This window comes from Heptranchias perlo, chromosome 24, assembly GCF_035084215.1.
Source record: "Heptranchias perlo isolate sHepPer1 chromosome 24, sHepPer1.hap1, whole genome shotgun sequence".
NCBI classification, from domain to species: Eukaryota; Metazoa; Chordata; class Chondrichthyes; order Hexanchiformes; family Hexanchidae; genus Heptranchias; species Heptranchias perlo.
In genome coordinates this window covers 5533934-5561647 of record NC_090348.1, presented here as the reverse complement: position 1 = coordinate 5561647, position 27714 = coordinate 5533934, and the positions used below count along the sequence as shown (strand labels likewise).

General features: G+C 46.0%; 1 protein-coding gene and 2 long non-coding RNA genes across 3 annotated transcripts in view; 2 read left to right on the top strand and 1 right to left on the bottom strand.

Annotated features, from left to right (window-relative positions):
- Positions 1-9421, top strand: part of LOC137341528 (uncharacterized) — a 40300-nt gene extending 30879 nt beyond the window's left edge. Inside the window, exons 3-4 of the long non-coding RNA XR_010967048.1 lie at positions 240-352; positions 5918-9421. This is a non-coding gene — a long non-coding RNA (uncharacterized lncRNA). The remainder of the gene's footprint in view (positions 1-239; positions 353-5917) is intronic.
- On the bottom strand, positions 7269-22070 carry mrpl42 (mitochondrial ribosomal protein L42). Its single transcript, XM_068004662.1, has 5 exons — positions 21942-22070; positions 10101-10164; positions 9931-10015; positions 8483-8646; positions 7269-7582 (listed from the first exon to the last, which is right to left on the bottom strand). Exons 1-5 carry the CDS (start codon positions 22054-22056, stop codon positions 7537-7539), a joined length of 474 nt encoding a protein of 157 aa, XP_067860763.1. The 5' UTR covers positions 22057-22070; the 3' UTR covers positions 7269-7536.
- Positions 12716-26444, top strand: LOC137341527 (uncharacterized). Its single transcript, XR_010967047.1, has 3 exons — positions 12716-12932; positions 25011-25063; positions 26011-26444. It is a non-coding gene; the product is annotated as an uncharacterized lncRNA (long non-coding RNA).
- The last annotated feature ends 1270 nt before the right edge of the window (positions 26445-27714 follow it).

Here is a 27714-nt window from a genome sequence, read left to right as displayed (position 1 = left end):
CAACAGTTTGCAATCCGCTCTGCTAGGTCACCAATCAGGTGGTAAAATTGGAGATTAGTTCCAGTGTCCCACAACTAGTTTTGCCAATTTTGATTCTTAAATATATTTTTTGCACATAAAGGCAAAAAACATTGCATTTCATAAATGTATAAAGTAGAGATCAAGCTCCATAACTATGCATTGTGTTCACTGATGGAGCAAACTCATCTGACTCCAGTTCCCAACTGTATGACTTACAGGAGCTACAAGATGTCAACAACATTAGTAAAACAGAACATGATTGTGAACTTTGAACTCTGCTGAAAATGTTTGAAAAGAATTTCCCGAGACACGCTTTAATAGGCAACTTTTGGTAAGCTGCCCATCTTATTAAATTTTAAACACAGACCCCATCTGAGCATTCAGATACAATTAATGGCTTGAAACACATTATTCTGGACAATAGTCTCTTTAGAACAGTGATACAATGCATAAACTGCTTAACTCTTCCTATGCCACAGAAAAATTTCCTAATTAAAATGGGAAATTTGAGTCTTCAGTGGCGGTTAAACCCCACAAGATACACATATTACAACATGGAAACAGGCCATTCGGCCTAACCAGTCCGTGTTGGTGTTTATCCTCCACCTGAGCAATATCCAAATCCCATGTGCCCACCCTTTATCTTCCTTTCCTTCAACCGCCTACCTAACCTATTCTTAAATGTTGACCTGGACGCTGCTTCAATCACTAACTTTGGTCGTGCATTCCACAGCCTCACAAGCATTGTGGAAAGAAAAGTTTCTCCTGGAATAGAGAGACCTGGGGGTTTGCGTACAGAGATCTTTGAAGGTGGCAGGACAAGTTGATATGGCAGTTTTTTTTAAAAAAAAGCATATGGGATCCTTCGCTTTACAAACAGGCATAGAGTACAAAAGCAAGGAAGTTATGTTAAATCTTTATAAATCACTGATTAGGCCTCAGCAGGAGTAGTGTGTCCAATTCTGGGCACCACACTTTCGGAAGGATGTCAAGGCCTTGGAGAGGGTGCCGAGGAGATTTACCAGAATGGTAGCAGGAATGAGGAACTTCAGTTATGTGGAGAGAATAGAGAAGCTGGGATTGTTGTTCTTGGAGCAGAGAAGGATAAGGGGAGATTTAAAAGAGGTGTCAAGAATTTTGAGAGTAAATAAGAAGAAATTGTTTGCACTGGCAGAAGGGTCGGTACCCAGAGAACACAGATTTAACGTTATTGGCAAAAGAGGCAGAGGTAAGATTAGAATTTTTTTTATGCAGTGAGTTATTATGATCTGGAATGCACTGCCTGAAAGGATGGTGGAAGCAGATTCAATAGTAACTTTCAAAAGGGAAGTGGATAAATACTTGAAGGGGAGAAAAGTGTCAGGCTATGGGGAAAGAGCAGGAGAGTGGGACTAATTGGATTGCTCTTTCAAAGAGCCGGCACAGGCACGATAGGCCAAATGGCTTACTTCTGTGCTATAAGATTTTTAAAAATTCATTCATGGGATGTGGGCGTCGCTGGCAAGGCCAGCATTTATTGCCCGTCCCTTATTGCCCTTGAGAAGGTGGTGGTGAGCTGCCTTCTTGAACCGCTGCAGTCCGTGTGGTGAAGGTTCTCCTAGAGTGCTGTTAGGTAGGGAGTTCCAGGATTTTGACCCAGCGACGATGAAGGAACAGCAATATATTTCCAGGTCGGGATGGTGTGTGACTTGGAGGGGAACGTGCAGGTGATGGTGTTCTCATGTGCCTGCTGCCCTTGGCTTCTAGGTGGTAGAGGTGGCAGGTTTGGGAAGTGCTGCAGTGCATTCTGTAGATGGTACACACTGCAGCCACAGTGGCCAGTGAAGGGAGTGAATGTTTAGGGTGGTGGATGGGGTGCCAATCAAACGGGTTTCTTTGTCCTGGATGCTGTCAAGCTTCTTGAGTGTTGTTGGAGTTGCATTTATCCAGACAAGTGGAGAGTATTCCATCACACTCCTGACTTGTGCCTTGTAGATGGTGGAAAGGCTTTGGGGAGGCAGGAGATGAGCCACTCGCCGCAGAATACCTGCTCTTGTAGCAACAGTATTTTATGTGGCTGGTCGTTAAGTTTCTGGTCAATAGTGACCCCCAGGCTGTTGATGGTGGGGATTTGGCGATGGTAATGCTATTGAACGTCAAGGGGAGGTGGTTAGACTCTCTCTCTTGTTGGAGATGGTCCTTGCCTGGCACGAATGTTACTTGCCACTTATCAGTCCAAGCCTGGATGTTGTCAAGGTCTTGCTGCACGCGGGCACGTACTGCTTCATTATCTGAGGGATTGCAAATGGAACTGAACACTGTGCAATAGTCAGCGAACATCCCCATTTCTGACCTTATGATGGAGGGAAGGTCACTGATGAAGCAGCTGAAGATGGTTGGGCCTAAGACACTGCCCTGAGGAACTCCTGCAGCAATGTCCTGGGGCTGAGATGATTGGCCTCCAACAGCCACTATCATCTTCCTTTGTGCTAGGTATGACTCCAGTCACTGGAGAGCTTTTCTCTTGATTCCCATTGACTTCACTTTTACCAGGGCTCCTTAGTGCCACACTCGGTCAAATGCTGCCTTGATGTCAAGGGCAGTCACTCTCACATCACCTCTATGATTTCCCAAATCTCTTGCATTTAATCTTATAGCTAATCTTGTTCTAACCCCTCAATCACCAGAAACTGTCTGTATCTATTTACTTATTCAAGCTCATCCATCCAGAAAAACCTAGTCCCCCCAACACAGCACCCACTCTTAAATGAATCCAAGGTTTTTGCTTCCGCTATCCTACTAGAAGGTCATTCCATGAGTCAATCACTCTGAAGAATTTCCTGGTACAACTCTATATTTGTCTTGTACCAGATTGAACTAGTGCTCTAGTCTAATGTAATGGTTTAATTCCTCAGCCGCGGATTCCCCGCTACTGTAGTTGACAGGGCCTCAACCCTGTCCGTCCCATTTCCCACACTTCTGCCTTCACGCCTTCCCCTCCCTCCCAAATCTACTATAGAGTCCCCCTGGTCTTCACCTTCCACACCACCAGCCTCCACATTCAACGGAGCCATTTCCAGCGCAATACCACCACCAAACACATCTTCCCCTCAGCATTCCGAAGAGACCAGGGTTCACTCTTCCATCACTCCCAACCCCCACTTCCCTTTCCATGCAAATACAGGAGATGCAACACCTGCCTTTTCACCTCCTCCTGTCCCACCGTCCAGGGCCCCAAACACTCCTTCCAGGTGAAACAGCGATTTACTTGTACTTCTTTCAATTTAATATACTGTATTCACTGTTCACGATGTGGTCTCCTCTACATTGGAGAGGCCAAACACAGATTGGGTGATCACTTTGCTGAACACCTCCGTTCAGTCCGCAAGTGTGTCTGAGCTTCCGGTCGCTTGCCATTTTAATTCTCTGTCCCACTCCCCCTCCTACACTGTTCCAATGAAGCTCAAGTAACAGCATCTCATCTTTCAATTAGGCACTTTATAACCTTCCATCTTCAACACTGATTTCAACAACTTCAGATCATAACCACCGGTCCCATTTTCTCAGACAGCAGATGCTGGTAATGGTTCTGCTATTGGTATTTATATCTCCTCTGGACCCATCTTTTGTTTCTTTATTGTCCCATTTCCATTCTCCTTTTGCCTTGCACCATCATCCCCTTTGTCATTTAATCACTCCTGCCCTCCACCCTATCACAGACCTTCCCTTTCGTTGTTCCCTTTTCCCTGGATCTATACTTGCTTATAAACTATTAAATCTCTAACTTCTTCCAGTTCTGATGAAAGGTCATCGACCTGAAACATTAACTCTATTTCTCTCTTCACAGATGCTGCCTGACTTGCTGAGTGTTTCTGGTGTCCAAGATGTGATCTCATCACAGCACTTGTATTCTACTGATTTTGTGATCTAATGCAGTGTTGTATTTGTTTGGTTAATTGCTGCTCCACAGTGCTGCTCCATGTTAAGCGCCAAATCCACTAACACCCCGAGATCTCTCAACTTCACACTTAGCTTTCCCATTCATGGAGTACAATTATTATACAGGCCCTATTTACAGAAGGAACATTTGTTTTTTGATTGCTGTTTGTGGCACATTAAGTGCATCATGAAGTCCCAAACCAGGATGAAAATTATTGAGCCCAATAGTTCCAATATCACCTCCTTTGCAGACCCAGATTCAGCTCACTTGAACTTGTACCTTAATATTCACCAAACTCCCAGCCAGTAGATGGTTTCCAAGAGAGAATCACAGCACCACGCTGAAGAAACATCACCAACTTTAAACGTGGTCTAGCAGAGATTATAAAATGTACAAAATTTATCTTAAGTCCAGTATTTAGGTTTTAAATCAAAATACAAAAGTGATTATGGCTAGCATTTTCCAATAGTTTGTAGTAAAAAGATACGCACAATACTGTTATATGTTCAAAGAAATATAGGGGTAGAATTTCCGTGGGGGTACCCGGTGACCCACCATAGCTTCAACGGAAATCCTGGAGAAATGGCAGCTTCTGCTGATTTTCCGCCAAACTTATGGCGGGAGATTGGGGAACCTTTGAGGAAATTCTACCCCATAAAACGAGCAGGAGTAGGTCATACCCCTCGTATGCTCCGCCATTCAATAAGATCATGGCTAATCTTTGACCTCGACTCCACTTTCCCGCCCGATCCCCATATCCCTTGATTCCCTTAGAGTCCAAAAATCTATCTATCTATCTCAGTCTCATTATCCAGAGAACTTTCTGGAACAGTGTGTTTCCAGCCAAACGAGGAAGGAAAGTGCTGGATCTAGTTCTGGGGAATGAAATGGGGCAAGAGGAGCATGTTTCAGTAGGGGAGCATTTGGGGAACAGTGATAATATTAGGCAAACTGTTTCCAGTGGTAGAAGGGTCGGTAACCAGAGGCTACAGATTTACGATGATTGGCAAAGAATCAGAGGCAACATGAGGAAACATTTCTTTATGCAGTGAGTTGTAATGATCTGGAACACACTGCCTGAAAGGGTGATGGAAGCAGATTCAATAGTAACTTTCAAAAGTGAATTGGATAAATACTTGAAGGGAAAAAATTTACAGGGCTATGGGGAAAGAGCAAGGGAATGGGACTAATTTTTATAGCTCTTTCAAAGAGCTGGCACCGCACGATGGGCCGAATGGCCGCCTCCTGTAACTGTAGCTCCTATGATACTGACCTGTGAATGGCTGCAGTAGAAAGAGAATCAAGTGACATAAGCAGAGCAATAAAACACAGATCAAAAGGCATAGCATTGTTACCAACTAGAGTTCTGTATGTAAGGCTGGTCAGCATTCCATAGAAAGGGTAATGTGGCCTTGCGAGGGTGCAGTGTAGAGCGACAAAACCAATGCCAGATTCAGGAATCTAAATTATGAAAAGGTTCAGGAGTTGGGCTTAATCTCACTGAAAGACTGAGGTGACTGAATAGGAGTTTCAAAATTACAGTTAGGATTGACAATGTTGACAATGATAAAATGGTTCAAGAACTAGGGGCATAGCTTATACATGATGATGGTAGTCAAGTGGTTCAAGAAGGTGGCCCACCACAAGCTTCTGAGGGCAAGTAGGCACAGGCAATAAATGCCGGCCTTGCCAGCACCACCCACATCCCGAGATTGATTTTATTTTTTTTTAAAAGCAGCACAGCTTAACATAAAATTTGTGAGCACATTACCACCATCAGCATAGGCTCAGCATAGGCACAGCCTATATCCTAGTGAATATTGCTCCGCCCCCCAGTTCAGAGGCATTTTACTCCTCCGCCACCTCCAGTTCAGATGCACCTTACCCCCCCCACACCGCCTTCAATTCATAGGCAGTCTCATTTTTCACTGCTGATGCTGGCTGGAATTCCTACTTATCGTTACTGCTTTTCTCCAGGAGAGGACTCTGTGCTGCAGGCGGGAATTCGAGATTTATCCCAGGTCCTGGAATTGCTATTTGCAGCTGAAGTGCAGAATTGATATCCAGTACAACCGGTACTGGGACCACCAGTGAGAAGATCATAAAGGAGCAGATTCCTCGGGGCAGCAGGTCAACAGATGGAGCATGAACCTGCTGATTGCTGCCCAGGGGATGGGAAGTGTACAGATTTGCATAAGATAAGTATGTGTGGCTACGTTTCTGTTCACCAGTTGGAGATATAGAACTTCAGCAGGAACTGCTCATCAGCCTGCAATCCAATCACGGTAAAGGCAGCAGCTGCCATTCCCAGCCTCAGACTTTCCTCACGAGTTATACAATGTACATCTGCCTTCCACATGCTGTAAAGTCCTACACAAGACAGTTTACAATGCGGCAGTCACCCAGATGTTATAGACGTCCAAGTTCACGTACCAGGCTTACTCATTACCGGCTGCTAAAACCAAGCCCTCGTAGAGCGGCTTTGAGACACATGGTCGTGGCGAGCCCCTCCAGGGTGCTGAGTGAGTTCTTTCACCCTGCATTTTTTTTTGCCAGAAATCCAAAGCTTGATCTTAAATCTTGCTCACAGGGTTAAGGAACCTTTCATTACACGCCCATAAGTTCAAAACCACAAAGTGCTGCATGGACACGTCTTATACGTGTGAATGGTGAGAAGGCAGAAAGGTGGAGTTAAAATAAACCAAAAAGGAACTGAGGACCTGTTACTACAATTTTTTTACATAACTGCCAGTCAGCCCTTTGTTGTCTTTTCCAACTGGAAAGAAGGAACCATCTTGGGAATCCACAAGAGCATAGGAACAGGAGTAAGCCATTCAGCCCCTCAAGCCTGTTCCACCATTCAATTAGATCACAGGTGATCTATAAACCATTGAAGGACCGCAAGTCAAACCATTGAAGGACCTCAAGTCAAACCACAGGACCTATGAAGCAACTTGCCTACTGCCAATTATATCAAAACATGGCAACCAGCACAAATGAGTAATGGCTGTAATATCTCAGTCACAATGTGATATTATACTAGACACTGGAAATGGGTCCTTGTCAATTTGTTTATATTCCAAATAATCATCAGGGTCAATTTTGAGAAACATCTGCCCTTGATACAGTCGTCTCCAGCTGCACTCTATTGTTCTGTAACCCAAAAAAAACACACACAGAATGAAGCCCCAGGAGTGAGACAGTCTACTTAAGGTCTTATGTCAATCAGAAGGACACGTACCTTAAACTGGCAGAATGAGACAGCAACAGTTTGGTTCAAATTGTTTAAAAGTCTGCCTGAAAGTTGACAATAATGGAAATAAGAAAATCCAATTTTAACATTTTATTTTGTTATCCAATACATAGCGAACTGAAGACAATTAACCATCATCTGCCAAACAGGCTCATAACAGTCCACGGCTTATGAAGGACTTCACTTTTGGATGCAAGATTGCTTTCTAAACAGAGTTCAAACATGAAAGTACCACATAAAATGGAAACCATAAACTCCTGGAGTAAGTGCCGAAGTTCTTTCCTGATCAGTAGGATGCACCAAGATACCAGTAGCAGAGGCCAATTCCAGAGATTAAAGTGCATCATCTGTCTTTCGAGGGATTGGGGTTAATCCTCCGCCTGTGGTACCTTAAATAAAAGGAGACATTTTCATTCCTCCACCATGGATCGACAATAAAAATGTATGTACACATACCATGTTCTAGTGCTACCATAGTTAAAGCTTCTCAACATTTGCAGGGTTATAAGGAAAATGCAGGGGAGTGGGACGAGTTCATAAGAACATAAGAAATTGGAGCAGGAGTAGGCCAATCGGCCCCTCGAGCCTGCTCCGCCATTCAATAAGATCATGGCTGATCTGATCCCAACCACAAATCTAAAGAACACAAGAAGTCGGAGCAGGACCCGGCCACATAGCCCCTGGGCCCTCTCCGCCACCCACAGGGCATTGACCGATCCGAACTCAGCTTCATGTCCAATTTCCTGCCCGCTCCCCATAACCCCTAATTCCCTTTACTTCAATAGCTCTTTCAAATGCCAGTACAGGCTCAATGGGCCGAATGGCCTCCTTCTGGGCTGTATGATTCTATTAATGATTCTTATAATAAACAAATACTAAATAACTTCCATTAACAGAAAACAATACATGGATTATTTAACATAGATCAATGGTCACTAAAAGATCAAAAGAAGAGTAGCACAATGTAGTTCAAATGCGTGGAGCTGATAAACTGACAACAATGGAAAGCTAATCAGAGTTTCCCCATACAACACAACCAACATTAGGAGCGAGAAGAGGAAGGCATCACAAATACGTGAACTTAATCCTGCCACACTCATATTGGTGCTGCAAAATATTCTACCACGATACTGCCTGCAAGGATTGGGTTTGAGGATTGATTTTCTATAAGTGAATACAGTTTTTAAGATGCAGTAAACATGGCTTCATTGAACATCTCTTGTAAATACTGACAACCAATACAGTTGTGTTACGTGAATATTTCACTGAACTGCACAAATAGTACTTACTGCCCAAATGGATACCAGCGGTGCTTTGTTGTGTAGAACATTTTGCTGAGTTCTTCAATTGTCGGGGCCTGTTTATCACGCAGCACTTCTTTTTCTAACCTGGCCTTTAGTACCTGGTCGTGAGTCTCCTCTCTGTTCTCCACAGGGGAGGGTCGTGGAATGGGCTGTGAAACATAGTACAAATCAAATCTGGGACAGGGCCATCGATTTAGTTTCACCATTCGACCGATAATGGTAACTTACAAATTGTTTTCAAGAACCTTTTTTATATAAAGCGAACACAAAAGAAAATAGCGAATATCACCACACAAACTACACTCGGGCCTCTGTTGATGCTGTACCTTCAGCTGCCTAGCCCCACTCTGGAATTCCCTCCCTAAACTCCTCCACCTTGCCTCTCCCTCTCCTCCTTTAAACTTACCTCTTTGACTAAGCTTCTGGTCAACCCTTTGGCTCAGCATCCATTCTTGTCTGATTATGCTTCTGTAAAGGGCTGTAGGATATTTTTCTACACTAAAGGTGCGATATAAATGCAAGTTGTTATTGTTGCTCTGTAAAGTTATCAGCACTTGCACAACAACAGCTTAGGCTGGTTGCCTATTTTTTCCCTCTGTCCCGATGACAGTAAGCGTCCCTATTCTGCCTTTTCCCAGCAGAACAGCTGACAACAGAATTCACCATGTGGGGAATTATGGTACTGAGATAGGGGTGGTCTTTGAATTTTGAAGCTCCGCCCTTATTAAGCAATTCAGAAACTAAACACCGAAAGAAACAAACTATTGCACACTTCAATGCAGGGAAAGTTAGAAATATGATAAATTGTCATTTATTTTTCTCCAGATAAATGAATCTGAACCGTCACTCTGCTAACCAAAAAGTTTGTAATGCTGTTTATTCAGTGTTTATACCCCCTAACGATGGCCAATAACCTGTTTTCTCCCCAGTGTTGTTTGTATCTCATGTTTGTGCCCCATAAAAGGCACCAGGCAGACTGACTGTGTTCAGACATCCACTACAGCCTCTTTGGCTGGTCCCCCGAAAGCATGCCACCAATGACATGCTCACCCATAGCTCCCTGCAGCCGAGGTCAGGAATCGAGCACAAGTGCATAACTTGCATTCTCCCAGTGTCTAGTACAAGGTGTTAGTACTCCAGTCCACCAGAAGTGAAAAAGGGTGGGAGCTATCTCCTGCAAACGTTACAGGGACTGTGATTACAACAATGGGAGAAAAACAATTGGAGGATTATTATGGGTTTGATTCGTTGTGGTAAACGTGAACAGTATGTCATCACAATTCAAACTCATCTCGTCAGGAGTCAGCAGCGAGCGCCAAGTAATACCAAGCCTACAAAGTGCATTAAAAATGTACATAATTGGAACATGAATACTGCAAACCAGACTTCCACAAAGCCCCTCAAAGTAGCATCCACAGAACGCTCAGTTCTACCTTGGTGTGTTCGTACGGGATGTCCACTGACGGGTGGTAACAAACTATTGTCCGCCCATCTGATGTCATAGCAAGGTCAACTTTGCTGTCAAGAGATGAAAGCTGTTTCAGTATTAGAATCCAAAGGCTGGTGTACATAGATGTGAACAATCAGGAATGCAGTTACTCACCAGTTGTAGTTGTCGGGAAGAGCAGCGTATGTAGACTTGTGACAAATGTACCCCCTATCGCCACCTGCATAAGATAACACAGCTCATACCATTATCAACGGAAACATCTTCATTCGGTCATCTTACCATTGGAAAAAGGCACGACCGCAAAGATTTTTAGATGCCAGATTTTAAAAAAAAGCTTTATATGCATCTATTCCAGTTACTTATTAATATTTGGATGTGAACACAACAAAGTATCAGGGTAATATAACGACAACATTTCTATCCCGCTATACTTTGCAGTCCAAAAAAACATTCATTTCCTAGAATTTTTTAAAAAAGCTAAAGCTGTAATTTAAAATGAATGTAGCTCATATACTAAACTGATCATACGTACGAGGGTAATGAAAGTACTGTAGTGTACCGATTATGATACTGCAAATAGCAACCCAGAGGTTGAGAGTTCAAATCCCACTACAACTACAATTGTAAAATTGAACTTAATAAACCTGGTAATTTATGGGCTAGCACCAGGAGGAAAATGACCAACTGCTTCACTAGTGTCCTTCAAGGAAGAGATTTTGAAACCCTTACCCGGTTTGACCTACACATGACTCCAATCTCACACTACGTGGTTAACTCTTACCGCCCTCTTAAGTAGTCAGTTGTAAAAAAAAAATCGCTACGAGGCACCTTGATAATAATTATTGGATTCACTACCTAGTACCATTATCACAAAGATTGCAGTGGTTCAAGTAGTCCCCCTCCCCCACCATCAATACCAATACCAGATTTAAGAGGGCTAAATGGGATACGGTGGTGTAGTGGTTATGTTCCTCGACTAGTAATCCAGAGAACGCAAGTTCAAGCCCCACCATGGCAATTTGAGAATTTGAATTCAGTTTTAATAAAGCTGGTTGATACTGATGTAAAAGTGACCATGAAGCTGTCGGTTTGTCGTAAAAATCCAACTGGTTCACTAATGTCCTGAAACCTGCTGTCCTTACCCAGTTTGGCCTACATGTGACAACGTGGTTGACTCTAAGTGGCTTACTCAGTTGTATCAAACAGTTACCAGTGGTTCAAGAAGGCCCACCATTATCTCAGGACAACTACAGATGGGCAATAAATACCGGCCCTGCCACGTCCCGAGAATGAATAATACATTTTTTTTTTGCAAAGATAAAAGATTGATTTGAACAAGGTTGACTGGGAACGTTACGAGGCAGGGCTTCCGTGACATGGAAGAGAAAAAGCTCATCAGAGCAGCCAAAATGGTGTTGGAGAAGAGGACTTGAGCTAGCTGTGTAAATAATAGCATGGTCTTTTTAACCTATGTTAGGAGTCAGGGCCATTAAAGGACTGTATGAGGCTGTTGAAAGGCAGATTTGGGCGGACTCCCAGGAGATGGCAGACGTTTTAATTGGCTACTTTGCATCGGTCTTCACTCTGAGTACCAAGAATACATCATAGGGCTGATGCTGTAATCGAAATTGTCAGAGTAGATGCGGATATAGTCCTGGCTAAAACAAGGGATCTTAAAACAGATCAGGCTGCTGGCCCTGATGACATTCACCTGAGGGTGCTGAAAGAAATGAGGGCTGTGCTCTAAGCGTCCCTTGCTCATATATTTGACTGCTCAGAGACAGCTAGTGCCATGTACTGCACTAGACATTGTTGAAGATGTCCAGGCTGTAGCATAGGGCAGCTGTAAGCCTAAGAGAAGAGAAAAGCCTGGAATGGCAGCAGAACAGAAGTACAACAGGGAGGAGCAAAGGAAATTAATTGTTCTGGACATGGATCAGGGAGGGGGACTATAAGTGGCAGGGACCAAGGAGAGGAAGGGGAGTGGGAAATCAGACTGGGCCATGAAGGATTTAAACACAAGGATGAGAATTTTAAATTCTCATGGGGACCAAGGACAGAACATTGATTTTCACATGCACGTGACTGAACAATCATCTATTTAGAAGTCACTTCACCCCAGTGGCAGGGCACCGATTAGACAATGTCAAGTTATTGCTTTGACTATCGAGCCCCAATTGTCTCCACTTCGTCAAGAATGACCAGTCCTTCCACACCTCGATCACTCACCAGGATGATCCGCGGACTTGAGCAGCACCCCGACCAACTCCCACCCATCGCCAACCTCTTCTACTTCCAATCTTACTCAGTCCCGCTCCCTGATCTCTTCTCCTATTATATTGTTTTGGTGCTGCTTCCTGCTCTTCTTCAGTTGGAGAATTTCACTGACTACCCATCCCACCTGCTCCATACGTTTCATGGTCCATCTCAAACTCTTCCTTTACCTCCATTCCTCTTCTCACAATCGTGTCCGTTTTGTCCTCAGCTTCTATCCCACTAACTCCTGCCAGATCATCTTCCACCGCCTATAATTTGATGTGACCACCAAACGACTCTTCCTCTGCTTCCCAGAGTGGTCGTTCCCTCCACAATACCCTCATTCTCTCTTCCATCACTGCTGGCTGCCTTATCCCTGGCACTTATTCGGGTAATCATAGCAACTACAATACCTGCATATTTATTTCCCACCCCCTTCCCCCCCCCAATCATCCAGGGCCCCACATGCCTCCAATCTAATTACAGTGCATTCAATGCTTATGATTCAGTCTCCTCTGCATTGAGAAGACCAACTCCTTGGCTGGTAAATCTGAGATTGGACTTTTTGTTTCTCCTCGCCTTACAGGAAACATGTGCCAATGACCCATCACCCAAGTCGTTGAAGCGCCATGGAGCAAGATACAAAATGAGCACAGCTCTGATCAGTGACCAGCACCTAGCTGCAGTGGAAGTTAGGGCTACAGGAGGATGTGACTGCGAGTCAGGCAGGTATGGGCATCCAGGATGCAGTGATGAAGGAGCCTCAACTTTTGACCCTGTCCAACAGGTACAACGTACTTGCTACCTATGTGGATGAGAACAAAGACTGCAGGGAGGATGGGCAATTTGACCATGGCACTGTGGTACGGGAGGCCATTCAAGTGGGGGGGGGGAGTAAAAACGATTGTGGTAATGGTAGGGGATAGTATAGTCAGGGGGATAGATACTGTTCTCTGCAGCTGGAGTCCCGAAGGCTGTGTTGCCTGCCCAGTGTCAGGGTTAAGGATATCTCCTTGTGGCTGGAGAAGAACTTGAAGCACGAGGGGGAGGATCCAGTTGTCGTGGTCCACATAGGAACCAATGACAAAGATAGAACTAGGAATGAGGTTCTGCTGAGCAAATTTGAGGAGCTAGGGTCCAAATTAATAAGCAGAACCTCAAAAGGTAATAATCTGTGGATTGCTACCTAAGCCTCGTGCAAACTGGCATAGGGTCAAACAGATCAGAGAGTTAAATGCGTGGCTCAAAGAGTGGTTTGGGAGACAGGTCTCAATTCATGGCGCACTGGCACCAGTACTGGGAAAAGAGGGAGCTGTTCCATTGGGACGGGCTCCACCTAAACCGGGCTGGGACCAGTGTCCTGGTGAATCGAATAATTAGGGCGGTAAATAGGGCTTTAAACTAAAAGGGGGGGGGGGGGAAAAGAGGACTCAGGTAAGGGTAAATTTATAAATCTAAACAGAAAAGTCAACGCCATAGAGCAGTGTAGCGATTTGGGTAAAGATAAGCAGAGTGTGTCAGGAAGGCACAGAGTTTAATGATAATAGTGCATCAGTGAATAAGGTCAAATCAGGGAAAAATAGTAAAAAAAGTTAAAATTAGAGGTGCTTTAACTAAATGCACGAAGCATTCGTAACAAGGTAGATGAATTAATGGCACAAATAGAGATAAATGGGTTTGATCTAGTAGCCATTACTGAGATATGGTTACAAGGTGACCAAGGTTGGAAACTAAATATTCCAGGGTACTTGACTTTTTGAAAAAACAGACAAAATGGAAAAGGGGGTGGGACGGGGGGAGGAAGCCCTGATAAAGGATGAGATAAAGACAGGAGTGAGAAAGGATCTTGGCTGGGATGATCAGGAAGTAGAATCAGTATGGGTGGAGACAAGAAATAACAAGGGGCAGAAAACACTGGTGGGAGTAGCCTATAAACTACTTCCCTAACAGTAGTAAACAATTTTACAACACCAAGTTATAGTCCAACAAATTTATTTTAAATTCCACAAGCTTTCGGAGGCTTCCTCCTTCCTCAGGTGAACGGTGTGGAACCTGAGGAAGGAGGAAGCCTCCGAAAGCTTGTGGAATTTAAAATAAATTTCTTGGACTATAACTTGGTGTTGTAAAATTGTTTACAATTGTCAACCCCAGTCCATCACCGGCATCTCCACATCATCCCTAACAGTAGTTATACTATTGGACAGAGTATTAATCAAGAAATAAGAGGAGCTTGTAACAAGGGTAATGCAATAATCGTGGGGGACTTTAATCTTCATATAGACCGGGCAAATCAAATTGGCAAAAGTAGTTTGGAGGACGAGTTCATGGAACGCATTCGAGACAGTTTCCTAGAACAATACATCGTGGAACCAACCAGGGAACAGGCTATTTTAGATGTACTGTGTAATGAGACAGGGTTAATTAGTAATCTCATAGTAAGGGATCCTCTGGGGTAGTGTGATCATAATGATCGAATTTCATATTGAGTTCGAGAGCGATGTACTTAAATCTGAAGCTAGAGTCTTAAACAAAGCCAATTACATAGGTGTGAGGGGCGAGTTGGCTAAGGTTGATTGGGAAATTAGATTAAAAGATATGACGGTAGATAAGCATTAGCAAACATTTAAAGAAATATTTCATCATTCTCAACGGATATATATTCCATTGAGGAATAAAAACTCCACAGGAAAAGTGATCCATCCATGGCGAACTAAAGAAGTTAAGGATAGTATTAGATTAAAAGAAGAGGCCTATAATGTTGCCAAGAGTAGTAAGCCTGAGAATTGGGAGAGTTTTAGAAACCAGCAAAGGATGACCAAAAAATTGATAAAAAGGGAGAAAATAGAATATGGAAGTAAACTAGCAAGAAATATAAAAACAGATTGTAAGAGCTTCTATAAGTATGTAAAAAGGAAGAGTAGCAAAAGTAAACGTGGGTCTCTTAGAAGCTGAGACAGGTGAAATTATAATGTAGAATAAGGAAATGGGCTAAGACGTTAAACAAATATTTTGTATCCGTCTTCACAGCAGAAGACACAAAAAACATACCGGAAATAATGGGGAACCAAGGGTCTAATGAGAGTGGGCAACTTAAAGTAATTAATATTAGTAAAGAAAAGGTACTGGAGAAATTAATGGGACTAAAAGCCAACAAATCCCCTGGACCTGATGGCCTACGGCCTAAGGTTCTAAAAGAGGCGGCTGCAGAGATAGTAGATGCATTGGTTGTGATCTTCCAAGATTCCCTAGATTCTAGAACAGTCCCCGTGGATTGGAAGTTAGCAAATGTAACACTGCTATTCAAGAAAGGAGGGAGAGAGAAAACAGAGAACTACAGGCCAGTTAGCCTGACGTCAGTAGTCGGGAAATGTTGGAGTCTATTATTAAGGAAGTGGTAACAGGGCACTTAGAAAATCATAATATGATTAGGCAGAGTCAGCATGGTTTTATGAGAGGGAAATTATGATTGACAAATTTATTAGAGTTTTTTGAGGACGTAACAAGCAGGGTTGATAAAGGGAAACCAGCAGATGTAGTATATTTGTATTTTCAAAAGGCATTCGATAAACTGCCACACAAAAGGTTGTTCCCCAAGATAAGGGCTCATGGGGTTGGGGGTAATATATTAGCAGGGATAGAGAAAACAAAGAGTAGGAATAAACGGGTCATTCTCAGGTTGGCAGGCTGTAACTAGTGGGGTGCCGCAAGGATCGGTGCTTGGGCCTCAGCTATTTACAATCGATATTAATGACTTAGATGAAGGGACTGAATGTAATGTAAAGTTTGCTGACGATACAAAGCTAGGTGGGAAAGTAAGCTGTGAGGAGGATACAGGGTCTGCAAAGGGATATAGACAGGTTAAGTGAGTGGGCAAGAAGGTGGCAGATGGGGTATAATGTGGGGAAATGTGAGGTTATTCACTTTGGTAGAAAGAACATAGAAAAACAATATTTTTAAATGATGAGAAAGTATTAAATGTTGGTGCTCAGAGGGATTTGGGTGTCCTTGTACACAAAACACAAAGTTAACATGCAGGTACAGCAAGCAATTAGTAAGGCAAATGGTATCTTACTGCAAGGGGGTTGAAGTTTTGCTGCAATTGTACAGGGCTTTGGTGAGACCACACCTGGTGTACTGTGTACAGTTTTAGTCTCCTTACCTAAGGAAGGCGATATCTGCCTTAGTGGCGGTGCAACGAAGGTTAACTAGATTGATTCCTTGGATGAGAGGGTTGTTCTATGAGGAGAGACTGAGCCTATACTCTATAGAGTTTAGAAGAATGAGAGGTGATCTCAATGAAACACAAGATTCTGAGAGGGCAGATGCTGAGAGGCTGTTTCCCCTGGATGGATAGTCTAGAACTAGGGGGCATGGTCTCAGGATAAAGGGTTGGCCATTTAGGACTAAGATGAGGAGAAATTTCTTCGCTCAGAGGGTTGTGAATCTTTGGAATTCTCTACTACAAAGGGCTGTGGATACTCAGTCGTTGAGTATATTCAAGGCTGAGATCGATAGATTTTTGGACTCTGAGAAAATCAAGGGATGTGGGGATAGGGCAGGAAATTGGAGTTGAGGTGGAAGTTCAGCCATGATCTGATTGAATGGTAGAGCAGGCTCGAGGGGCCGTATGGCCTACTCCTGCTCCTATTTCTTACGAAGCTAGAGCCGGCTCATTTACTAAGCAGCACACTATTAAGATAACTGTAAAGCAAAGGAGGGCTGGTAAAGCAGCCGGAGAAGAAAAAAGGCAGGCCAACCCCCTTAGTTGTTCCCCCTTCTCAGGCTGCTGGACTCTGATCTGATCTGATCTGCCAGCCCTTCCGGTTTCTATTTCAGACCTGCCTCATCCCCCTCTGTCCTCAGCTATTCACACATTCTGTGTCTCATAAATGCCTTTTGTTTCTTTTATTATGGTTTTTCCCATCATATCATGTTAATATCACTTTAGCTATTTAACCATGTCTTATTTCCCTTTTAAGCACTTTCCTCCCTTGTGTGTGTATATATATTTATCTCCTCCTGCCTCTTCCCTTTGCTCTGCTTTTTAAATGCTGTTGATCTCATTTTTTCCCCCCACATTCTAATAAAGCATCACACCTGAAATGTTCTCTCCACTGATGCTGACTGACCTGCTTCGAACATTTTTGTCTCACATTTCCAATGGTGGTATGATGTGTGCTTATGCTGTGGGCAGGAGGATGGGGGCATTCACTCAAACATGTTATGGCGAGTCATGCTGTGAGGAGCCCCTGGTACCTGCTGTCCCACCAGTGAGGGCTCAAACCTGCACTTATCTGTTGCCTAATGACTTATTAGGAGTAGAAGTGATACCTCGCGATGAGAGATTGAAACCGAATTGATCCTTTGTGGCACACTCAAAAGACTGAGCACCTCTAACCCAATTTTTAACAACAATCCAGCAGCTTTCCTGGTCATTCTTTTTGTTGCTAGCCCACAAATGACCAGATTTATTAAACTCGATTTCACAACTTGCTGCGGCGGGATTTGAACTCAAGTGAATCGCATTTAGTTTAGTTTTAAGGGAAGGATGGTTTTGCTCAGAATTTTACTGTTATTGGGGCATTTGAACGTCAACTCGAACATTGGAGAAGATTCACTCCCCCCACTATGTGTAACGAGATTGTAAGCCCAGTAATAAAGATTAGGTTTATGACTTAGTCACAGAAGGAACTTCCCCATGGTGGGATGCAGCACATCCACGGTGATAAAATTGATTTAGGACTGAATGAAACATTTCAAAGTTATCTTCAGAAGAAAAGTTCTATTTCAAAATCAATTGAAGTTAACAAACTTGATTCAAACCAAGCTAATGCAAACCTGCTGCTGAGGGTAATTAAGGAGTGACAATTTTCTTTTCCACGATGAACAGGATCAGACCTTTTGTTGAAAAATTGTTGATTCAAAATAGCCAGGGGGGGGGGTGCGGGAAAGATACCCAACGAATCGAAGATTACCATTGTCTGTGCCGCTCTTTGCTGGAACAATCCAAAACAAATTTACTGCCATACTCTCATCACCCTGTACCTTTCTCTGCTTCAAATATTTTTCTAATTCTCCCTTAAAAGATGCAGTGATCTCTGCCTCGACTAGTCCCATGCTTCAACAATTTGATGTGTAGAGAAATTTCTATCTTCACTTCCCATTCCTTAGTTGTCAAATTGACGACCTATCGTCACTGATTCCCCAACTAGAGGAAACAATATTTCCCTAGTCATGCTATCAAAACCTTTCATAATTGTAAAAAAATCTATTAAATCTCTCAACCTCCTGTCCCCAGTGAAAATAGTCCCAGATTCTCAACTCTTGGCCTCATCCTGATGAATCTATCCTGTACGCTCTCTACAGCTTTAATGTCCTTCCAATAATGGGGCGGCCAAAACTGCACGCAATATTTAACTGTGGCTTAACTGATGTTTTATATAAATTTCTAACTAATTATTTACTCTTAAAATCTATGTCTCTATTACTAAAAGAGAGACATTTTTTCCCACAAATGGGGAATTTTACTGACACCTCGTGAGTATAAGTGAAATGTCAGGGCAGCAGGGAACCCCCTCCATACAGGTACAGGTCAGTGTTTACCCCCCCCCCCCCCGTACAGGTCGGTGTTTACCAACCACCCCCCACCCCCCCGTACAGGTCGGTGTTTACCAACCACCCCCCACCCCCCCCGTACAGGTCGGTGTTTACCAACCACCCCCCACCCCCCCCGTACAGGTCAGTGTTTACCCCACCCCCCCGTACAGGTCGGTGTTTACCAACCACCCCCCACCCCCCCCGTACAGGTCGGTGTTTACCAACCACCCCCCACCCCCCCGTACAGGTCAGTGTTTACCCCACCCCCCCGTACAGGTCGGTGTTTACCAACCACCCCCCACCCCCCCGTACAGGTCGGTGTTTACCAACCACCCCCCACCCCCCCCGTACAGGTCGGTGTTTACCAACCACCCCCCACCCCCCCGTACAGGTCGGTGTTGACCAACCACCCCCCACAGGTCGGTGTTTACCAACCACCCCCCACAGGTCGGTGTTGACCAACCACCCCCCACAGGTCGGTGTTGACCAACCAACCCCCACAGGTCGGTGTTGACCAACCACCCCCCCGTACAGGTCGGTGTTGACCAACCACCCCCCACAGGTCGGTGTTTACCAACCACCCCCCACAGGTCGGTGTTTACCAACCACCCCCCACAGGTCGGTGTTGACCAACCACCCCCCACAGGTCGGTGTTGACCAACCAACCCCCACAGGTCGGTGTTGACCAACCACCCCCCCGTACAGGTCGGTGTTTACCAACCACCCCCCACAGGTCGGTGTTGACCAACCACCCCCCACAGGTCGGTGTTGACCAACCACCCCCCCGTACAGGTCGGTGTTGACCAACCACCCCCCACAGGTCGGTGTTTACCAACCACCCCCCACAGGTCGGTGTTTACCAACCACCCCCCACAGGTCGGTGTTGACCAACCACCCCCCACAGGTCGGTGTTGACCAACCACCCCCCACAGGTCGGTGTTGACCAACCAACCCCCACTCCCCCGTACAGGTCGGTGTTTACCAACCACCCCCCACAGGTCGGTGTTGACCAACCAACCCCCACTCCCCCGTACAGGTCGGTGTTGACCAACCAACACCCCCCCGCCCCGTACAGGTCGGTGTTTACCAACCAACCAACCCCCCCCGTACAGGTCGGTGTTTACCAACCACCCCCCACTCCCCCGTACAGGTCGGTGTTTACCAACCACCCCCCGCCCCGTACAGGTCGGTGTTTACCAACCACCCCCCGCCCCGTACAGGTCGGTGTTTACCAACCAACCAACCCCCCCCGTACAGGTCGGTGTTTACCAACCACCCCCCACTCCCCCGTACAGGTCGGTGTTTACCAACCACCCCCCACCCCCCCGTACAGGTCGGTGTTTACCAACCACCCCCCCCCCCCCCCCCCCCACAGGTCGGTGTTTACCAACCACCCCCCACTCCCCCGTACAGGTCGGTGTTTACCAACCAACCAACCCCCCCCCGTACAGGTCGGTGTTTACCAACCAACCAACCCCCCCCGTACAGGTCGATGTTTACCAACCACCCCCCACCCCCCCGTACAGGTCGGTGTTTACCAACCCCCCCCCCACCCCGCCCCGTACAGGTCGGTGTTTACCAACCAACCAACCCCCCCCCGTACAGGTCGGTGTTTACCAACCAACCCCCCCCGTACAGGTCGGTGTTTACCAACCAACCCCCCCCGTACAGGTCGGCTTTTACCAACCAACCAACCCCCCCCCCCCCACAGGTCGGTGTTTACCAACCCCACCCCCCCCCCGCCCCCGCCCAGGTCGGTGTTTACCAACCCCCCCCCCCCCGTACAGGTCGGTGTTTACCAACCAACCCCCACCCCCCGTGTACTGGTCGGTGTTTACCAACCCCCACCCCCCGTGTACTGGTCGGTGTTTACCAACCCCCACCCCCCGTGTACTGGTCGGTGTTTACCAACCCCCACCCCCCGTGTACTGGTCGGTGTTTACCAACCCCCACCCCCCCCGTGTACTGGTCGGTGTTTACCAACCCCCACCCCCCGTGTACTGGTCGGTGTTTACCAACCCCCCCCCCCCCCCGTGTACTGGTCGGTGTTTACCAACCCCCCCCCCCCGTGTACTGGTCGGTGTTCACCAACCCCCACCCCCCGTGTACTGGTCGGTGTTTACCAACCCCCCCCCCCCCGTGTACTGGTCGGTGTTTACCAACCCCCACCCCCCGTGTACTGGTCGGTGTTTACCAACCCCCCCCCCCCCCCCCCGTGTACTGGTCGGTGTTTACCAACCCCCCCCGTGTACTGGTCGGTGTTTACCAACCCCCACCCCCCGTGTACTGGTCGGTGTTTACCAACCCCCCCCGTGTACTGGTCGGTGTTTACCAACCCCCCCCCCCGTGTACTGGTCGGTGTTTACCAACCCCCCCCCCCCCCCGTGTACTGGTCGGTGTTTACCAACCCCCCCCCCCCCCCCCCGTGTACTGGTCGGTGTTTACCAACCCCCCCCCCCCCCCCCGTGTACTGGTCGGTGTTTACCAACCCCCCCCCCCCCCCCCCCCGTGTACTGGTCGGTGTTTACCAACCCCCCCCCCCCCCCCCGTGTACTGGTCGGTGTTTACCAACCCCCCCCCCGTGTACTGGTCGGTGTTTACCAACCCCCCCCCCCCGTGTACTGGTCGGTGTTTACCAACCCCCCCCCCCCCCGTGTACTGGTCGGTGTTTACCAACCCCCCCCCCCCCCCGTGTACTGGTCGGTGTTTACCAACCCCCCCCCCCCCCCCGTGTACTGGTCGGTGTTTACCAACCCCCCCCCCCGTGTACTGGTCGGTGTTTACCAACCCCCCCCCCCCGTGTACTGGTCGGTGTTTACCAACCCCCCCCCCCCGTGTACTGGTCGGTGTTTACCAACCCCCCCCCCGTGTACTGGTCGGTGTTTACCAACCCCCCCCCCCCGTGTACTGGTCGGTGTTTACCAACCCCCCCCCCGTGTACTGGTCGGTGTTTACCAACCCCCCCCGTGTACTGGTCGGTGTTTACTCCCCGTGTACAGATGCTGTTTGACCCCGGGTCCGGTCGGTGTCCGACTCCCGAGTTTCAGGTTGTCCCAGGGGGGGGGGGGGGGGGGGGGCTCCTCTTCCCGCCACTTGGTGAACTACCGCCCAGATCCCGGCATTCCCCGCAGCGCTCGGTACCTCTCACAGCCGCCGCTCCGCCCCGAGTAACCAACCGGCCGAGAGTGGAATTCACCAGCACTCGTCCCCCAGCAAGCGCCATGCTGCCACCTGCCGGAAGTCGGCCAAGTCCCATCGCAAAGCGGTCCGAGTGGCAACCTCATCCGTAGCACAGGTTCCACACCCAGCCTGAGTGCAGCGACAACCGGAGGCACCGGCGCTGCTTTGTGTCCCCCTCAAGAGTTCACGGTGCTGGTAACGAAAAGGAGCGGGCTAGGAAGCTTCATGCCAAAGTGGTGCTTCTATATTAAATATTGTCACATTTTAGCACGGCACAAAATCACAATGACTGACCCAAAAGTCAAAGTGTTCTTATTCAATAAAAACACAAACTGGATTAAAGAAAACTGGTGTGGGCGAAATTGGATTGGGAGTGGCTGAAGGTTGTAACTTGAGCGTCAGACGCAGCGTTTAGAGAGAGCCTCACTTACTTTGGCTTAAAAATATTTACAAATCTCACTTAAAAATAAACATAGAATCAATCTCACTCTTTTAAAAATCATCAATCCCACCCCCACCCCCCAATGTTGAGAACTTTGGTAAGAGGTTGCTGTCATTTTGTCAAACAAACCATTTCCCCTTTTACCAGAGAACAGAAAATGCAAAAAACACCCAACAGGTCAGCACCTGTAGAAGGAAAATAGTTGGTTAATGTTTGCATTTATATAGCGCCTTTAACGTGGTAAAACGTTCCAAGATGCTTCACAGGAGTGTTATCAAACAAAATTTGACACCAAGCCACAGAAGGAGATATTAGAACGGGTGATCAAAAGCTTGGTCAAAGAGGTAGGTAGGTTTTAAGCAGCGTCTTAAAGGAGGAGAGAAAGACGTAGAGGTTTAGGGAGGGAATTCCAGATCTTAGAACCTAGGTAGCTGAAGGCGCGGCCACCAATGATGGAGCGATGAAAATCGTGGATGCGCAAGAGGCCAGAATTTGGAGGAGCACAGAGATGTTGGAGGGTTGTAGGGCTGGAGGAGGTTAGAGATAGGGAGGGGCGAGGCCATGGAGGAATTTGAAAACAAGGATGAGAATTTAAAAATCTAAGCCTTGCCAGACCGAGAGCCAATGTAGGACAGCGAGCACAGTGGCCATGGCAGAACGGGACTTGGTTCAAGTTAGGATACGGGCAGCAGAGTTTTGGATGAACTCAAGTTTACGGAGGATGCAAAATGGGAGGCCGGTCAGGAGAGATTTGGAGTAGACAAGTCTAGAGGTAACAAAGGCATGGATGGAGGTCGAAGTAGGCGGTCTTGGTCCTGGAGAGGTTATGGGGTCGGAAACTCAGCTCAGGAATCGTTTCAGAAATGAAGATTGCAAGATTAAAAAAACATTTTAATAGAATTATTAAAAAGGGAGGTTAGGGGGATGGGGTGGAGGGGAGAGGGGAAAGGGGTTAGAAGAGGCTTGGGAGGGTAGAAGACAGGGAAAATGAAGGAGAGGGGAGAATGGGGGGGATAGAGGGGAGTGGGAGGGGGTTGGACAGGGAGAGGGAGGGTTGGAAAAAGGGAAGAAATAGGAGAAGCGGTTGAGGAGGGGGGATGGGAAAGGAAGAAAGGGAAAGGAGTCATGAACGGAGGGCAGTGCAGGATATATCATGTTTTATCGAAAAACGAGAATGACATCACATTTTAACTTATCGTACGTGTCTTTAGTTTGTTTGCACCAGCTTTTTTAGTGGGCTTCTCCTGTTGGGAATTGGTTGTTTTGTGGCATTAGGAAACCCGATGTCACTCCCCTGGGTTTGAACACAGAGCGAGAGTTAATGGACGAGCGGCCTGCAACCTGCTTGAAAAAAAGCTGGCGATTGTTGGATGATATAAAAGATCATCTCAGGCAGGCTAGAGACAGATGTTAAAGAAATAATATAATGTGGAAATAGCTTGAAACAGGGAGAGACTCACCCAATGCAGAAGGTGAGAAAATGTTGGAAAATTGAAGAAAACACAGCAAGTCAGCAAACATAAGTCTGGGATTAAAACAGAAATGCTGGGAATCAGACTAACTACTATCTGCAGGCTAACGTTACTAAAATCAGTGCACAGACCAGAGGGTTTCTGAGTACACAGGAAGAAGATTAGATATTGTTCTTAAAGCTTGTATTGAGTTTGGTTGGAGCCAGGTAAGAGGCCAAAGACAAGGAAGGGAGATCAGAGTGGGAACGGGAGGGAGAGTTAAAATGACGAGCCAAATGGAGCTCAGGGTCACACTGGCAGATGGAATGGACGTGTTCAGCAAAAGTGGTCTCCTAATAAGAACAAGCTAGTATTTATATCGCGCTTTTCATGGCCTCAGGACGTCCCAAAGTGCTTTACAGCCAATTAAATACTTCTTTGAAGTGTAGTCACTGTTGTAATGTAGGAAACGCGGCAGACAATCTGCGCACAGCAAGGTCCCACAAACAGCAATGTGATAATGACCAGATAATCAGTTTTAGTGATGTTGGTTAAGGGATAAATATTGGCCAAGACATCAGGGAGAACTCCCCTGCTTTTCTTTGAAACAGTGCCATGGGATCTTTTACATCCATCTGAGAGGGCAGACGGAGCCTCGGTTTAACGCCTCATCCGAAAGAGGGCACCTCTGACAGTGCAGCACTCCTTCAATACTGCACTGGGAGTGTCAGCCTGGATTATGTGCTAAAGTTTCTGGAATGGGTCTTGAATCCATGACCTTCTGACTGGCGAGAGTGCTACCACTGAGTCACAGCAAACATGCAATCAATGCTTGTTATCCCCCGGTGTAGAGGAGACTGCTCATGGTCTGAATTGTTGACCTATCTCAATCCCTCTAGAGATGCCTATTTTTGTTTGACTAATAACAGTGACACTGGGTTGCTGTAGTGTCATCAACAGAATAAAAACAATTTGGCAAGTCACCCTATACATTCAGGAGGCAGAACTAATGCAATCATTTAGATATATTTAGATGGAACAAAACAGAAAGAAACTTCTATAGAGATGCTGATTGTCCTGCTGTGTCCTTTCAGCATTTTCAATTCTTGTTTCAGTTTATCTTTTGTTCCCCTTTAGGGGAGGCAGCTGACTGGAAAAAGAAACTTTCAAAGAGAGTCTCCAGAAACACAGTGAGTTTGTAAAGCTGAAACTACATGTTCAGTTTTTTTTTCATTCCATATCAGTCTCAAAGTAAGACAAGACATATTGAACACAATATAATAATATGCCTTTGCATATATATCTAACATGTTATAATCCCAGTAAAACTTACTATCTGCATGTGAGCATTGAGTCACCTAGTACAATAATCTGTCTTACCCACACTTAGAGTGCTCAGCCCACTTAATATCGTCGGATCAGTGTAAGGCCAGTGAATGTTTACACACTGAACACTTATCAGACAAACAGCTGACCAGGTGGTATTGCTCCTGGAGATGACGACGGTGAGGCACTCTCAACATCGGTGACACAGGTCAGCCACACTGAGGTCACACACGTGCAGAGGAGTCAACGGTCACATGGGTGGGGGGGGGTGGAATTTTGCATGCTTGGAGGTCATAAGAGCAACATTGAGGAGCAGAGTGTAAGCACCAATGAAGGGGGGGGGGGAAAGAACACGGGTCCCAGGAATGGAACAGAAGGCTGCAGAGAAAGAGAAGGCCTGTAGAGGCAAAAGTTGGTGAGATGTAATGGATACATTGGTAAGTTTTATATTTATTATAAGCTTTGTATGTGTAATCTGTTATGTTATTTGTAGAGGTATGTGCTAAGGTGGGCAAGGAAGAAACTTGACCAGTGCAGCTTTTCGTACCTGTGACCATTGCAGTGAATCACGTGTTTATTTCAGCCAAATGAAAAAGTGTGACATCTTTTGTGCTACAGACACTTTAGAAATGTAACAATCACTTCACAGAAGACATTAATTATCTAGATAGTTTGCACAAAGCACTTCATTTAGATTCATCAGTGATTAAAGGAATACTCCATGACAGAGGATGTTTTGACCTCATCTAAGAGTATTTATTTTTTCTTAATTCCCTATATCTTATCCATTATTTTATTAATTCTTTTATAGATTTTAAAATGTTGACTCCTTCACAACTGATCTCTCGAAGAAACCATGATTTCTTCTACCAGGAATCCAGTATGAAAGAGAGAATAAGAGGTTCTTCCCACGGATTCTCTCTATAGCTATTCATATTTTAATTTGTCCTCCAAATTCTTGTTGTAAGCTAATAACTAATGGACTACCTTCTGATTCAGCTTTCACCATTGAAGGGAGGTGTCTTTGGTCGAAGATGTGAATTCCTATCAATGATAGCAGCATAAATCATCATCATCATCAACAGCAACAACAACTTGCATTTATATAGCACCTTTAATGGAGTAAAATGTCCCAAGGTGCTTCAGAAGAGCAGGATCCTTTTACAAAAAACTATTTTTAGAAAGGCAGTTTCAGACTATTTACAGGTGAACTACAAGTTGATTTAGAATAAAGTTAGCACAATCTCTCCCGCATGTACTAAAATATTTAGCTTTAATAAATGAATGCAATAATATTTTGCCTTAACTCAAGATGAATTGCAGAAGCATTAATTTTTCAGGGCTGGGTACTCTATAATGAGTAGCTCACCTTCTGACCACTCAAAGGGATAATTTTAACCCCCAAGATCGAGTGGGTTGCGGCGGGTGGGCAGTGAAAATACTAAGATTTTGGAGCGGAACCGCATCCCAGCACCAACGCGCCCGTTTCCGGGTTTGACCCAGACGCTTTTCAATGCGTGCATGCTTCTGACACCCTGAGGTCCCACCGGCACTTAAAGCTGGCAGGCCGATATTTAAAGGGTCAATTTAGGCATTTAAACCACTTAAGGGATTAACTTTTTGTGTATTGAGTTACACAAACCATTTTAACTTCTCCTGAACGTGTCTCCTATGGCCTCTGAAACACAGCATGGAAATGGAGGCGATTTGCAGCTGACCCTCATTTTATCCTTTAAACCAGTGATTGACACATGTGGAGAAAAGGTGAGTTTTTGCAGCAATCAGTTCTCTCAGACAAACTTTAGCTGGGAGTTCTTTGTGTTTAGACTGAGATTTCTTTGTTCGCACTTAGAATACTTGTGTTCAGACATATTTACCTACATTTTGGAGCCCCTCAAACCGACAACATCAGGATGAGGGGCGCAATGGATTTATTCAACAGTACATCTGAGGAGGAGACACATCACCATCCGCGACAGGCACAGCATGCAGTTCTGGGAGTTGCAGGTGCACAAGACAGAGGTGGGCCACAAGGACCTGCAGAAGAGAAAAGAAGGGACCAACGGAGAGGCCGTGGTCATAGGATGCAGTACCCTCATGACAGGGTGTACAGGAAGAGGCTGAGCTTCCTGGACCTCTCTGAAGAGCAGTGCCAATGCAGGCTCAGATTGTGTCGCCAGGTGGTCACAGACAGCTGCGCGCTCCTTCATGAGGAGCTGCTCCCGGCTGGACCTGGTGGCTCTCAAAGTAGCCACTGCCCTCAATTTATTCGCCTCCTTCCAGGGTGCCACCAGTGACATCGCCGGGGGTCTCTCAGTCATCTGCACATAGAATCATTGAATCGTAGAAAGTTACGGCACAGAAGAAGGCCATTCAGCCCATCATGTCCATGCCAGCCGAACAAGAGCTATCCAGCTTAATCCCACTTTCCAGCACTTGGTCCGTAGTCCTGTAGGTTTAAATGAGCTGTGGGTTTCTGCCTCTACCACCCTTTCAGGCAGTGAGTTCTAGACCC

Bases quoted from the DNA above. Each gene is read 5' to 3' on its own strand.
- mrpl42 (XM_068004662.1), bottom strand. From the start codon at position 22,056: ATGGGACTTGGCCGACTTCCGGCAGGTGGCAGCATGGCGCTTGCTGGG. The intron at 10,016-10,100 runs GTGAGTAACTGC...ATCTCTTGACAG, and splicing joins CTTCCCGACAACTACAACTG to CAAAGTTGACCTTGCTATGA. The intron at 8,647-9,930 runs GTAGAACTGAGC...TATGTTTCACAG, and splicing joins TCCCGTACGAACACACCAAG to CCCATTCCACGACCCTCCCC.